This window comes from Sphaerodactylus townsendi, linkage group LG02 (genome assembly GCF_021028975.2).
Source record: "Sphaerodactylus townsendi isolate TG3544 linkage group LG02, MPM_Stown_v2.3, whole genome shotgun sequence".
Taxonomy (NCBI): domain Eukaryota; kingdom Metazoa; phylum Chordata; class Lepidosauria; order Squamata; family Sphaerodactylidae; genus Sphaerodactylus; species Sphaerodactylus townsendi.
In genome coordinates this window covers 115,224,488-115,239,859 of record NC_059426.1, presented here as the reverse complement: position 1 = coordinate 115,239,859, position 15,372 = coordinate 115,224,488, and the positions used below count along the sequence as shown (strand labels likewise).

Sequence of the window (15,372 nt, the reverse complement as noted above, 5' to 3'; positions counted from 1 at the left end):
GGGGGGGGCTTGAGCCTTGGTGCCTTCAGTAGTTTATACCCGTGAGCTGTCTTGTTCCAAATCCATGCACCCTCCTCCATGCTGAGAAGAAGCAATGAGGTCAGTATCTTTGGTCTCACTCCCAAAAAAGTTTTTGATACCTTTTCTTTATTTTATTTTCACAACCTCTGTCTGATACTCACAAACAGGTATTGGCATAAACACAGACACTGTCTTCATTGCACACACCGCAGAGTCTCTTTGACAAGTTACACTGTGAACCCAAAAGCTGTGTCAAGGTGCAAACATTTCTGCTGCAATATGACAAGTTTCATGGGTACTGCAGCCTACACCACAATTTACCCTTAAGCTGACATTATCTATTCTGTGTTGACAGCTGAGATTCTTAATTCGGAAGATCAGAGGAAAGTAAGACTACAATTACATTGTATTGGAAGAAAGATCTGTTGAAGTTTGTAGGAATTATCTGGACAGTTCAGGCTAGCCTGATCTTGACAGATTTCAAAATCTAAGCAGGGTCATATCTGGCAATTATTTGGACGGGAGACCTTCAAGGGATACCAGGGTCATGACATAGAGTCAGGCAATGGCAGGTCATCTCTGAACACCTCTTGCCTTGAAAACCCTAATAGGTTTCAAATGCGACTTAGCAGCAAAAAGAAAAAAAAGTATGGTCAGGTTACATTTCAAACAATGGGTGCAATCATAGGGGGCCATAAGACCACCTACTGTCTCATAAATCAAGGTGCCACTTATAAGTTCTGTAAAAGATGATATGATCCCAAAATCAGAAAATTGATTGTAGCACTTCTGACAGTGTCACGTGTTCGTCATTAAAAGCATTGAGAAGCAAACTCTGACAATGAAAAGCTGCCTTGGTCACAGCATCTTGACACTGATGAGCTCAAGATTCAAGGGAAATGATGGAGTTTGGCAAAAGTGACTCATTCGTTATATACCTCTTTACAGTGGCTTCTTCTGGCATTATTCTCCAGATCTGCGGTTCCCAACCTTTTTGGAATGGTGAGCAACAAGTCTAAGCTTAGTTTGTATGGTGACCCATCTAGGGCTGACCCAATGCTTTTGGGTACCCAAAGCAAACTGTGACCTTGGCTCCCATCTATTCCAGCATTCCATTTTACATAGTATTTTCAGATGATTTTCAGAAACCATCAAATAGTGAACAAAGGGTGCAACTGCCCCTACTATGAACACCAAGCAAGTGGGAGCTCATTTCCTCTTCCTTCTCCTCTGCCAGCTGGGCCAGAGCTGCAGGTTGAGGAGGGGTGTGTGTGTGTGTATGGGGGTGGGGGTCTGGGTTGCAGAGATCTGCAAAGATGGGCAGATTATGGTGAAAAGGCTGGCAGCAAGGGGCTTGGTGCACAATATTTCGAGGACTCTGCAGGGGCTGGACAAGAGGTTGGGCTGCTGACAGAGCAGCACCAAGACAAAGCCCACACATGCATGACTTTTCTGCAGCATGCTGAACAGCTCCCACCTAGTCCCCTTTCAGCTACGACCATGAAATTACTAGCTCCCAATGGGCTTTTTGCCCCAAATATTGTCACAAAGCAAGAAAGGGAGATGAGAATATGAGAAGTTGGTGAGAGCAAAGAAAGTGAAGGAGGCAAAGAGCAGGAGCTGCCACTAGGGAGGGCTGGCCAGCAACCCACTTTCAGAGGCTTTGCAACCCACTTTTAGATCCTGACCCACAGGCTGGGAAACACTGCCCCAGGTGTGTTGCCTGTCAACACATGCTTTGCAATACATGATAGGAGCAGGTCAAGGAACTGAGAAGCTACCTTTGGGTCCTAAGTTTCAAAAATACTAACAGCAGGCAATGCTACCTGAATCATACTCCTGTTTTTAAAATTACTGTTCTGATTGATGACTTTGTTGCCAACATGGAAAAATCTTGAAACCATTTGTGCCTTATTGTAGATTGACAAGATCGGGCTAGTATGGGATATCCAGGTCAAGGCCCTTAATGGATTACTGACTAAAAAACAAACAAAACTGTCTCTTCTATGCAGCCTAACACATAGAAATTCACTCCTTTCCCATGACAGGATGTCACATTTTTTTCCCTGGCAATTGGCAAACCTACTTTGGCTCTGCAAAGGAATAGATGCAAAGGAACTGGCTATAAGTGGAAACTCATTGCCACTGCCTTGAACCAACAGGAGGATTCTTGGGAACAAGCTGAGAACCACAGCAATGAAGTCACAAGAAAAGATTCTTCTAGAAGTTTCAACTGTCGGGAGCAAGGCAGGAGCAGGGTGCCATGAAAGCTAACAACACTTGCAATCTCTTTCTTTCTCAGCAGGAGGTGCTGTAAAAAAAAAGCTCCAAGTTTGTCTGTTTAGTGATCCATGGAATTAATTAATTAGTTCCTTTTATCCTGTGACATTTCCTCTAACACCTGTGCCTCGACACTCAGGGCTAATTAGCAGAATAACCAACAGAGAACCCGGGGGTGTGATTTCCAGTCAGCTGGAGATGACTGCTGCTTGTGACATTTTCTCCCTTGATGCTGGCACTGCTGTAACAGATTTTGAAATATTGAGTACAAAGCAAGGGCTTTTGGGAGTACTAACAAGCCCCCTGGCTTGAATGTGGAGTTCCTTCATTTCATTGAAGCTACTATCTTATTTTGAGGAATTAAGAGTGGATATTGGTGGCTGTCACGTTCTCCTCATATCTTTTGGCTGTCAAGCTGCACATGAGGCATAATGCAACCAGCCCTGGTGGGGGATTGAACGAATGTGGAAGGAGCCAAGGAAATAGATTATAGTTTCAGCTCTTCCATTTTGCAGAGATTCTGCTGTAGATAATAGTTAGGTCATGATAACTTTGTTTTTCTTCTCAGTGGTTGTCAACAATGCCAACTCTTGCTTGGATTTGAGTTCAGCAGCCTTTTAGGGACTACCAAGATTTTCAGGGTATAAGCTTTCAGGAGTCAAACCTTCCTTTGTCAGGGGCTACTGGAATATAGCTCTTCTACTGCAGATCAACATGGCTGCTACTGGTGGTAGAAAATGCCTTCAAGTCACAGCTGACTTATGGAAACCCCACAGGCTTTTCAAGGCAAAATACATTCAGAAATGGTTTGCCATTGCCGCCTCTGGGGAGCAACCCTGGACTTCCTTAGTGGTCTCCAAACTAAACACTAATTAGAACTTAGCCTGCTTAACTTCCGAGATCTGACAAGATTGGGCTAGCCTGGGCCATCCAGCTCACGGTCCAACACTGCTACTCCCCTTAAACTATCAACTCTTACCTGTCAATCTTTTGAGATTTTTGTATCTGCTGGTACTTGGTGCAGGCTTGGACAACAAGAACAAAGTCGTTAATGGTCTTGGACCCTCAAAACCACGTGACTACGTCTAGCTCTACGCTCTGCCATGACAGCTTCACTCACAAGGTGCCTGTTGTGGGGAGAGGAAGGGAAATGAGTTTGGAAGCCACTTAGAAACTGCTTACTGTTGAGAAAGGCAGGGTATGAATCCAAACTCCTCCTCCTTGTCACAGCAAGGTCTTCTGCAGATGCCATCATGTAGATGTACCAAATCAACAGTTGTCTGTACACGTGCCTTCACCATTGTGGCCCCCACCTTATACAGTGGCCTAACTGAGGAGGTCAGGAAGGCTTCCCATTCTCCTGGCTTTGTGTAAATGATGCAAAACTGAATTATTCAAGAGGACTTTTTAATGCAGGTGGCAGAGTCAAACGATACTAAATATTTCACAAAGTTACGTAGATAAATTATCAGAGATTGTAGCCTGTATAACTGTGTATAGCTTGCTGAAACTAGGATCCTATTATGTAATTTTTGCATCATTTATTGTCACAGTATGCTCAGCTTCAGTTCTGTTTTTAGTCTTCTGGTTGGTTCTACAGTCCTAATTCCTATTGCATCGTTCATTGAACATCCCACCCTGTTGATTGGATTGACTCACTCTGCATAATCTGCCTTGTGTAAATGAAAACGTCAAACAATAAATAATGTAAACAAACAAATAAATGGGAAATACAACCTCTTCTCAGGAGAGGTATCAAAGATTGCTTGAGCTTTATTCTTACATCATAAGGATTACTAGAAGGCCTTGACAGTTTTTACAAATGTCATCAACTTGCTGCCTGTTTGCAGCTCTGGGTTGCCTTTCATGAAGAGAGACACCATGGAAACCAGCAGTATTGGCAAATATTGAAAAGACACTATAACAGGAATGCACATACTAAATGTGTACTTCAGCAGCAAAAGGAAATTGCATTTGTTAGTCTGGCATCCATCAATCACTTGAAACGTCAGGTAGATGTAATAGGTTTGGCGAACAGCAAGGGGTCTTGAAGATGGTCTGAAGATTGGCCCTGTAAGCTTCCTTTGTGAAAGACCATCCAAGAACCAGACATGAGTTGCCTAAAGGAAGAGCATGTGTAGGTGCAATTAATAAAATAACCTGTGAAAAAAACAAATAGAATAAAGGTCCAGACTCAATAAAGGCCAGCTCAGCTTAAACAAACAAGGCATCTAGATGCAATAAAGGTCTGTGATTGTTAAACCACAACAGCACTTTACATTGGGAAATACTGGTGGATTTTGTGGGCAGAGCCTGAGGAGGGCAGGGGCATCAATGGGGTGTAATGCCATACAGCCTACTTTCCAAAGCAGCCGTTTTCTTTAGGTAAACTGATCTCTGACACCTGGAGATCAGTTATAATCCCAGGAGAACTCCAGTTACCACCTGAAGGTTGGCAACCTTGTCTGGCAGACAGGAAGTTAAATGTCAGAACCCTAAGGAAAGATGAACTGATTGACGTGAGAATGAGTAGGTATGGCTGCTGAGGGTTTTGCATTTTATTTGCACGGGTTCTATATAGTTCATTTGGCTATGAATCCTGTACAGGCTGTTACTCAGGCATGCTGAAACTTGCAGATCCAGTGCCCCTGTCATTTGTGACAACCTCCAGTTAGACATGTTTCCCCCACCCCACCCCCCACCCCCCACCCCCATATTATTGAGCTTAACCTGATTTAAGTGGTAAACGTTGTTAAGCTGCTTGGCAACAGTGGTCACAGAACTGTTTGAATTGGCACTTATGTGGTTGGGAAATTGCTCAAATGATCCAGCTCTCCGTCACATTTCTTTTCAAAATGGAACATAAGTAAAAAAATTAAAGGATTAGGGTTTTTTTAAAAAAAGAGAAACTAAAGGATCAGTTCTATTCAGCTTGGAGGATCAGTTCTATTCAAGCAGTAGGAAGGTTGTTTTAAAATGTTATAATGGAGACTCTAATTGGTACCTCACCATTAGGACCAGCATCATGGCTGAAAAGGAAAGTCAAGAAGACAAAAAGTTTCTTCTGAGGGAAAAAGCGGAAGCAAAGAAAGCCAATGACATTCTGGTTGGAGGCAGAAGTGTGTTTAAGGGAGCGGGAAGAAGAATCATAGCTATTTTTTAGTGTTTGAAGGTATCTTGCTTGTCCTACTACGTCTCTGGTCAAATAGAGGCATGTAATTTTTTAATACATTACCACCACCTACGGTGCCTGTTTACCAGAAACAATAACGAGCTGTTTGTACACACTACAAGCTAAAAAGGTCTCCTGGTCCAGGCTGGCTCCAAGCTACCAGCCACTTTAAAAGTGAGAGGGACGTAAAACAAAGCCAGGTTTCCATCTGACTCCACAGGGTAAGCATTAGTAGCCAAAAGGTTTGGTGCAAGCAACATACTTCCCCAGAGTGTAAAGATTCTAGACAGCTGCTTGGTTAACACTGCAGTCCTAGAATAAAAAGCAGTCTCTACCCAACTGACATTTCTAACCTGAGAGAGAGAGAGAGAGAGAGAGAGAGAGAGAGAGAGAGAGAAATAGCCATTGGGAGTGAATTCTTTACACCACTCACAAGAGTTGGAGTTTGGGAAATGGAGTGAGGTGCTAGAGGGTAGGCTTGTCAGACTGGCACTAAAAATCATCTTCATGTTGAACATAGCACCTTAGGAAATACCAGTATAGTAAACTCAAATACATTACTTCTCCCCTAAAACTCTATTTAGAATTCAAACATATATCCATTTTACATTTCTTTCGTGATCACATCCCTGCAAGAATCCTTATGACAGAAGTTTGTAAGATGCTAAGAATTCTCTAGCAGAGAATTCCCACCATGCCCTGGTTGTAAAACTATCAATGTTCTCACTTTAATATGCAACTTATCCCTGAAATCAGGCTCCATTCCTGAAGACTGGAAGATGGCCAATGTCACACCAATCTTTAAGAAAGGGTCTAGGGGGGACCCGGGAAATTACAGGCCAGTCAGTTTGACATCTGTTCCTGGTAAATTAGTAGAATCTATCATTAAAGATAAAATTATAAAACATGTAGAAAAGCAAGACCTGCTGAGAAAGAGTCAGCATGGCTTTTGCAGAGGCAAATCCTGTCTGACAAACTTACTAGAGTTCTTTGAGAGTGTAAACAGGCATGTGGGACAGGAGGTGAACCCGGTGGACATTGTCTACTTGGATTTCCAAAAGTTGCTTTTGACAAAGTTCCTCACCAGAGACTGTTGAGAAAACTCAGCAATGAAGGAATAAGAGGGGAAGTCCCTCCCATGGATTGGGGTAAAAACTGGTTGAGAAACAGGGAAACAAAAGAGTGGGTATAAATGGGAAGTTCTCACAATGGAGAGATGTCGGGAGTGGTGGTCCCCAAGGATCCGCTTTTGGGACCAAAGTGCTCTTTAATCTATTCATAAAACCAATGACCTGGAAGTAGGGGTGGGTAAGCGTGGTGGCCAAGTTTGCAGATGATATCAAATTATGTAGGGGTGGTGAGAACCACAAAGGATTGCTGAAGAGCTCCAAGCTTGGACCCTTTGATGAATTAGGGTGAGTGGGCTAAGAAATGGCAAAATGCAGAGGTTCAATGTAGCAAAATGTAAGAGTGATGCAACATAGGGGCAAAAAATCCAAACTTCACATAACATCGCTTTAAGCTAGGGGTCAGTGCTATCAGTCACAGACCAGGAAAGGGATTTAGGCATCTTAGTTGATAGTTCCCATGGGAATGTCAACTCAATGCATGGCAGCCTGTAAAAAAAGGCAAACTCTATGCACCTGGGGATCATTAGGAAAGGAATTGATAATAAAATCTGCAAAAGATTGTCATGCACCCTTATATAAAGCAGTGGTGCTTAGAGCCGCGACTTGGAGTACTGTGGTCCAGTTCTAAGGTTGCCGCATCTCAAAAAAAGCGATATTGAGGGAGATAGAAAAAAGTGCAAGAGAAAGGAAGGCAACAAGGATGATTGAGGGACTGGGAGCACCTTCCCTATGAGGAGAGGCTGTGCAGCGTTTGGGACCTCTTTAGTTTGGAGAGGAGGCGGCTGAGGGGGGGGATAATGATTGAAGTCTACAAAAAAATTATGCATGGGGTAGAAAATGTTGGACAGAGAGAAATTTTTCTCTCTTTCTGGCACAATACTAGAACCAGGGGCATTCTCCATTGAAAATGCTGGGGGGGGGGAAGAATTTAGGGACTAATAAAAGGAAAACACTTGCCTTCTTCACCATAACGTGTGATTGGTGTTTGGAATATGCTGCCACAGGAGGTGGTGATGGCCACTAACCTGGATAGCTTTAAAAGGAGCTTGGACAGATTTATGGAGGAGAAGTCGATTTATGGCTACCAATCTTGATCCTCTTTGATCTGAGATTGCAAATGCCTTAACAGACCAGGTGATCGGGAGCAACAGCCGCAGAAGGCCATTGCGTTCACATCCTACATGTGAGCTCCCAAAGGCACCTGGTGGGCCACTGTGAGTAGCAGAGAGCTGGACTAGATGGACTTTGGTCTGATCCAGCTGGCTTGTTCTTATGTTCTTATGTTCTTAATGTTAAAACCTGATTCATTCTGAAGTGTAAATTTCTCCATTTCTGTTGAGGCACTTAATTAGGGATGAATTATAGTATTTTTAACACAAATAATTAGCTAGCTAACCAACTCAAAATACAATATGCAGGTAAGCAACCAAGATGGATTAAATTTTTTAATGATAGGTTAGATATGTTTAGCACTGAGAGGGAAAATTGTGGGAAGATGGCTATTGCTTTGGAAAATTTAGGCTGAGGATTGATCTATCTTCTGTTGAAGCTACCTAAGGCCTAGGCATGGATAGGGGCTAGGAGGGCTAGGGTGGAGCTCCGGGTGAAACTTGGAGTTTTCCTAGAATTACAAATTATCTCCAAGCTACAAATTTCCCTGCAGAAAATGGCAGCTTGTATGGTATACTATAGCTTCTGGGTGAAATCCCCCAATTTTAACCCCCCCCAACCTTTCCCAAACTGGAGTTTGCAACCCTCTCAGGGGTGCAAGTCAAAGGTCTCTTGGCCTTAGGGTCATCCAGGGCTGCTAGGAAGATCTTCCTGGCGGAGAGAGACAGGAGGAGGAGGAAGAGGAATGAGGGCCTTTTGTGCACTTAATTGTAGTGCAGCTGTTTTGCTTCGCATTGTGGTTTTCCCACGGTTTTGTTTGCAGGGGAACTCTCCTGCTCAGGGGCGTAGATACCATGGGGACATGTGGGGACAAATGTCCTGGGCGCCCACCATTTGATCACATGGGGGGTACAGAAAATTTTTGGTTCATTTGTATTTTTAAAAATATTTTTAGTGTTTTTACTTTGTCGGCCAGGAGGGGGCACAATTTTTAGGCTGGCGGCAAAGAAAATTCAGGCTATCATCAGGTGAAACTCCTGATGATACCAGCCAAATTTGGTGAAGTTTGGTAAAGTTCGGTTCAGGGGGTCCAAAGTTATGGACCCCCAAAGGGGGTGACCCATCCCCCATTGTTTCCAATGGTAGCTAGTAGAAGATGGGGCTACCCTTTTCAGCACTTTGGACCCCCTAAACCAAACTTCATTAAACCTAGGTGGTATCATAATAATAGTCTCCTTCTGATACCACCCAGTTTTGGTGAAGTTTGGTTCAGGGGGTCCAAAGCTATGGACCCCCAAAGGGGGTGCCCCATCCCCCATTTTTCCAATGGGAGCTAGATGGGCTACCCTTTTGAGCATCCATAACTTTGGACCCCCTGAACCAAACTTCACCAAACCTGAGAGGTATCAGAAAGAGAGTCTCCTGACGATATCCTGAAATTTTGGTACTGCTAACTTAAACATTGCTCCCCTGACAGCCACCCTCAAATTTTCCCCAGATTCTCCCTTTGAAGTGGATTTAAAGGGAGAATCTGGGCTCCCTAGATTAAAAAACGTTGAAAGTATTGTCGAAGACTTTTACAGCCAGATTCAACGGGTTGTTGTAGGTTTTCCGGGCTGTGTGGCTGTGGTCTGGTAAATCTTGCTCCTAATGTTTTGCCTGCATTTGTGGCTGGCATCTTCAGAGGTGTATCACAGAGAGAAGTCTGTTATAAGAGAAGTCTGGACACAGTGTACAACAGACTTCTCTCTGTTATACAACTCTGAAAATGCCACCCACAGATGCAGGTGAAACGTTAGGAACAAGTTCTACTAGATGATGGTCATGCAGCCCAGAAAACCCACAACACCCAACATTGAAAGTGATGCTGTTGGGGTGGGGGGGAATCTACCCTGAACAGCATCATTTTCAATGTTATTTAAACAAGAGAGCCCAAATTCTCCCTTTAAGGTGGATTTAAAAGGAGAATCTGGGTTCTCTAGGAAAATCTGGGCTCTCTACATTGAAAGTGATGCTGTTTGGGGGTGGATCCCCCCCTCCAACAGCATCACTTTCAATATTGTTTAAACTAGGCAGCCTAGTTGGATTTAAAAGGAGAATCTGGGCTTTCTAGTCTAAATAACATTAAAAGTGATTGTTTCAGGGTGGATCCCCCCCCCCCCAAAAAACCAGCATCACTTTCAATATTGTTAAACTAGGGAGCCCTGGATATGTTCAGATTTGTGAGTTGGGGCATGTTCTTTAATGTGATGGTGACTTTGAGATGACCTGGTGCAAAAAATCATACTTTTGTTGCGGGGCGGTGGCTGCCCATACGGGGGGAGGGGGCGGAAAACTCAGTTTTTGCCCTGGGTTCCATTTTCCCTAGCTATGCCTCTGCTCCTGCTACAAAGCGTCCCCAGCCATACCGCGCCATTTGCTATTTTGCCCAAGTGCCAGGAAAATCACCTGCTGCCTTCTTTCTTTTCTTTTCTCTTTTGGGGTGATGGTGGTGCTGGCTTGAATCTATTGATAGTCCCATAAACCATGTCAATTTCGTGGGTCTACTATGGCATTATCGATAAACCTGCAGTACAAAAATTAAAAGAGCAGCTCTTTCAATCCTGGCTGGAAGAGTTGTGTGGGCAGGCAGGGGAAGGTGGGGAAGAGCTGGAAAACCTGAGGGAAGCATAATGCATCCTAATTCTCTTCACCTTTCCTGCAAAGGAAAGGAAAAATTGCACTTTGCCTGGTTTCAGAAACTGTGGAACTTCTCTGACCTGAGAGTGCCAAAATGAGTGCATAATCAAGAATCTAACCTGAAGGGAATGTGCGCTTAATGGGGCAAAGCACAAGTGCATAAAAGGCCATTTAGAAGCCTCCCCTCTCCCTTACCCTGTTCATTTTTTCTTCTGTATTGTTGTATTTTATTTTTGTGTTGTCTTTCTCCCTTTGGGGAGAAAGGTGGGACATAAATCATGAATGAAATGAATTATTTGTACAGCACTTTCACTGTTTAAAGCATATCAGATGCAATTATCATAATGAGTGTAACAGCAGGCCTGTAAGGTAGACTTTATTGCAGAGTGGGGAGGGAGCATCAGAGGTTGATCTAAAACCACCTCCTGACTTGGTGCGATTTGAACCAGCAGCCTCCCAGATGACAGCTCATTCACTTAACTACCATTCTCTACCACTCTTACGCTAGCCAATAAACTGGAGCTACTTAAGGCAGGCAGGGGGTTGCAGCTCAGTCTGTGTGGAATAAAAAGCTCACATGGGAACAAACCAAGCCCCTGGTAATAATGGCAGATTTCTATTGCAAAAAGACCAAGGAGTTGGAATATGGCAGTAGCCACCTTTGGGTGCCACATTCTTGACAAAAACACTCCCAATAACTAGAACTGTTTCTTGAAAGAGGAGGGATCATTCCACTTGCACTTCATTTTGTGGTGTACAGAAATAATAATCAATTCTTTTTTTCTTTTCACAAAAAAAAATCAATGTTCAGTGTTATATCTTCAGCCCACCCATTTCCTGCTAGAGAAGAATGATGCAGCCACATGGGGGCTGGGACGGCGGAGGCGTAATTGGCACAGAGCTCAGGAGGGGAAGTGTAGCCCTCTCTGTATTGAAATGCAGAGCTCCCCCCTCCCAGCATAGCCACTGGTTAAAAGGATTTGAATGATACGCTCCCTAATTTCTACCTTTATGGAAACTTTCTTTCCAATTACACAACCTTTGGGTAAATAAGTATATAGAGCCAAATGTGAAATTATAGAACAACCTTTATGACGTGGGAGTGTATTACGCCCAAAAGAAATGTGCATGTAGTTCTGCTTGGAATACAATGGGTAGGTGAGCCAGGGCACACATTAGCAATGACCATGAAAACAGCAGCTCTGCTGTAAGCTCTGAGCACTGAATGACTAGGTACATTGCAACAACACAAGAATGGGTTGGATCGAGGGTCCATCTAATCCAGCATCTTGTCTACAAAGTTAACACATAAAGTTCCCTTACACTGAGCCAGACCGTTGTCCTAGTACTGTCTACTCTGACTGGCAGCTTGATGTCCTGGGTTTGAGGCAGATTTATATTCAGGTCACTTACTCCCAGGGATGAAGGTAAGAGGGGGGGTGTCCTCGGGTTCAAACCCCTCCCATTACACATCCAGCTTGCTTGAAACAATGCATGGAATGGAACACCCGGAAAGCTCTCAGTCACCGAACCCACCCCATCAAAAATCTATAACTGCGGCACTGCGTGACGCACCAATTCTCCTGACTGGAGATTGAACTTGAGACCTGATGCATGCAAAGCAAATGCTCTACCATGAAGCCACAGTGCCCCCTCCCCTGAAATGGCCTGTGGGCCTCCCAGAGCATGACGACTGCAGAAATCCTCACCCATCAGTTGTGCTCTTGACTCCTCAACTAAACAATGAACAGTCTGAACAACAAAGTTGATGCTGCATCTTTTTTTTAATTTTGCTGCTCCAAAGCAGTTGCAGAGCTAGTAACAGGAGGAAAACAGTGATATATTTAAGAAGAAAACAAGGCAAACCTTAACTGCTAGACCAGGAGGAAACAGCAGCCTACAAAGAGAGGAAGTTCATAGAGGCCAAGCCCGCAATAACTCTTAATAAAATACAATACAGAAAATAGGATTTGAGAGTCTCCAAAATACAATATCTTAAGGGATCAGTAATAATACAAAATAAGGTTCATTATGTACAAACAATTTCTGGTTTTGGTCTCTGTACAATGGTGGTAATTTGAGGCGCACATAGACTATGCCAGTCAAATGTCTAGCTAATGACACAGATGAAATTATATCCATTGACTGATCAGTGGGGGGTTTTTTTCTAGGCTAGTGTTGGGTGGGGAGAAGGTTTTTTTTAAACAAATTGTTTGGAGGTACAGTGATAGAGTCTGGCTATGATGCCTAGTAGCGTGGATTGGAAAATTGCTCTGGAAGGTCTCCCTATTCCTTACATCTTTTAGAAGGGAAACCACACTGATCTTTATATCTGTCCCAAATGGCACCAGGAAACATTCAAAGAAAGAGGAAGTGTAGGGAACACACATACACCCTACCATCTGCTCGATCTTCCTCACAATTATGGGTAAGCATACAGTTACTTCCAGACAGATTTCTTTCCTTAGTTGTAATGGAGATCCATCCAGTTTGGAATCTCATATTTTAATGGGACAGCATAAGAAAAAAGAATGCTCATTTGTTTGGAGAAAACTGAATCGAGAGACTATGGAAGGAGTTGGGTGAGAGCTGAAACAGGATGTGTATTCTTAATTTTATATGGAATACCCTCCAGGCCATTCCTAAAGCAACTTTAGGCAGAGTCCTAGAAGTTCATTTCAGCTAAGTAGGAAAGAAATACACAGACATGCTGGAAAAAGAACGAACAGACTTACTAATATCTGACAGAACAGAGTCCAGACATTGGACTATTGTATGGAATGGCCTTGTTTTATAGCCTTCGACAGAATTGCACAGATCAAAATCTGGGATTTATGAATTTGTGCTCCTCCGCTGCTGATGGGAAAAACAACCTTCTTTAGATTGTTCTTCTGTCATTTGGATATTTATTTGTGATGTATTCTTATCCTTTTGCCTTTGTATTTTGTATAACTTTATGTAAAAATAATGAAAACTTTTTTTAAAGTATCTGACAGAGTAAAAGAGAATCTTCTCCTGGCACAGAGACCGAAATGGCTGGGGACAATTCATACAGAGCAGATTAGGAGTTTGTGTGCTGGGGAAGTTGGTGGCAGATTGCAAAGAGAGGAAAGAACACAGCTGGTGGCCATGGTGATCAGAAGGAAGTAGGGAATGAGAGGGCTGGGCCTTCTGTCTGTTGCCAGGCAATATCCTTGATGATGGTGATCACTGTGAGTCCTTAAAGAAAGATCAGTATTGTCAATGAGGGTTCAAGGATCGAGTGAGAAAGAAGTTGAACTCAAGGCCAGATTGGAGTTGTCTAAATGGAGCCTCCTCTCCCACTTAGTCCCCTACTCAGCTAGGAAAGGATCCTGCATCGAGTTAGTTAAGGCCCTGAGGATTGGCAGCCGCTACGAGTATTCAGCTGTATCACTGGAGCTTCTGTCCCTGCAGAAAAACAAACCAAAGCATCCATCAGCCATTTTGTCAACTGTTATCTCTTCCTGTAATGGCCAGTCCTCTGGTGACTGCTTTGATGCCTCTCCATTCTCCATAGATGCAGTTTTCAGGCAAGTAAAGTTTTTCTATCCCCTTATTTCCTAGCAACCTAGGTGCAAACATTGGTTGTTCTGGCATAAACGACATCGTCTCTGTCACCATGCGCAGTTCTATTGTTGGAGAGGGTCAGTTAGTAGTTTCTGGCACAGAAAACCCATGATTATCATAAAAGTAGAACTTCAAGAGTTCCTTAAGAGAGGCTAGTTGATCCAATTTAAACCTGGTTGAATTTTCAGTGTATATGTGAAGAACATGTCTATACATTTGACAGTAACAGGAGGACTCACTTTTTTTGCTACTGGAAGCTTCTCTGTGCCACTGGATTTTTCTTCTGGAGACTTTTTTTGGGCGGGGGGGGGGGAGATCAGTTTGTAAAAACTGAGGCAAAGCATAAGGGGGAGGGGGTTCTGTTAAGATCTTTGGTCCTGGGAGAAAGGGGTTAGAGTGCACACTGTGCAGCTGTAATTCCCAACCCCACAAAAGTAAAAATAAGATGTGACAAACAACTCCCTCCTGCAAAAAAAAACTATTACTAGAAATTACTAATTTGTTCGCAAATGTAAGATGACTGCCCCTTTTTTTGAGAATATATGTGGGGAAAAGCCTTCCTGGCATTTGAGTAACTATACTTAGTTGTTTGGCATTCTATCCTTCGGGACCTTTCTCTTGAATCAGAGCTTGTACAGCCTAAACACTAAATCGGACTTTCTAAAACATAGGGGTTCTCATTACACCAGTCTGTTCTGTCTCTAAGAGTCACTGTGACAGATAAAAAGTGCCAGATTTACCTAAAGGCTTAGCTGAAGCCTAGGGCTTCAAAATCTAGAGGGCCTCTGGCCAAGGCCTATAATATTTTTGACATGGCCTTTCTTACACATGCTATCATAACACACTGTAGTCTCTAAACAACCCTTCAGTAATTTTCTTTGCACTTTATTTCAGATGTCACTCAGATTTTTTTTGCTTTGGAGATGGAATTGCGGATACCCCTTGAAAATGTTTCCTGCCTTATTACCTCTTATGGAATGGCTTCTCAGGGTGAGTGAGAGCTGAGTTGGTTTGATTCTGGCTTGGACTTTCCAGGTGGGGCTTTCTCAGGTATTTGGCTGTTTCATGGGCCACCGCCAGGGGACTGTGTGCATGATCCTGAGGCTGCCATCCCTCATTTTGCCCTTTGTCAGCTTCCCAGTTTTCAGGATGCTCCACAGAGAGGAGAGAGCTGTAGCTGTCTTCTAAGGAGCCTCCAGGCTCATCATAGAACAGGAGGCTCCGGGAATGAACTGCAAAATAGAACTCCATTCAGTTCAGGGGACAGAAAGGATGAGGTGATGGTGATGCCCCCCTCCCACCATGCTAACAAATACAGACATACACATAATCAAACTGCATAGAAATAAACAGAAGTCTTGTGGCACCTTGAAAACTATGTGGTTTTTTAAA

At 43.4% G+C, this 15,372-nt stretch overlaps 1 protein-coding gene across 2 annotated transcripts in view; it reads right to left on the bottom strand.

Moving 5' to 3' along the window:
• Positions 1 to 12,157: 12,157 nt before the first annotated feature.
• Positions 12,158 to 15,372, bottom strand: part of CREB3L1 (cAMP responsive element binding protein 3 like 1) — a 112,679-nt gene continuing 109,464 nt past the window's right edge. For both annotated transcript variants that reach the window (XM_048486220.1, XM_048486221.1), the window contains exons 11-12: positions 14,948 to 15,212; positions 12,158 to 13,821 (exon numbers count right to left, since the gene is read on the bottom strand). In XM_048486220.1, coding sequence (XP_048342177.1) covers positions 13,785 to 13,821; positions 14,948 to 15,212 — 302 coding nt within the window. In that variant the 3' untranslated portion in view covers positions 12,158 to 13,784. The remainder of the gene's footprint in view (positions 13,822 to 14,947; positions 15,213 to 15,372) is intronic.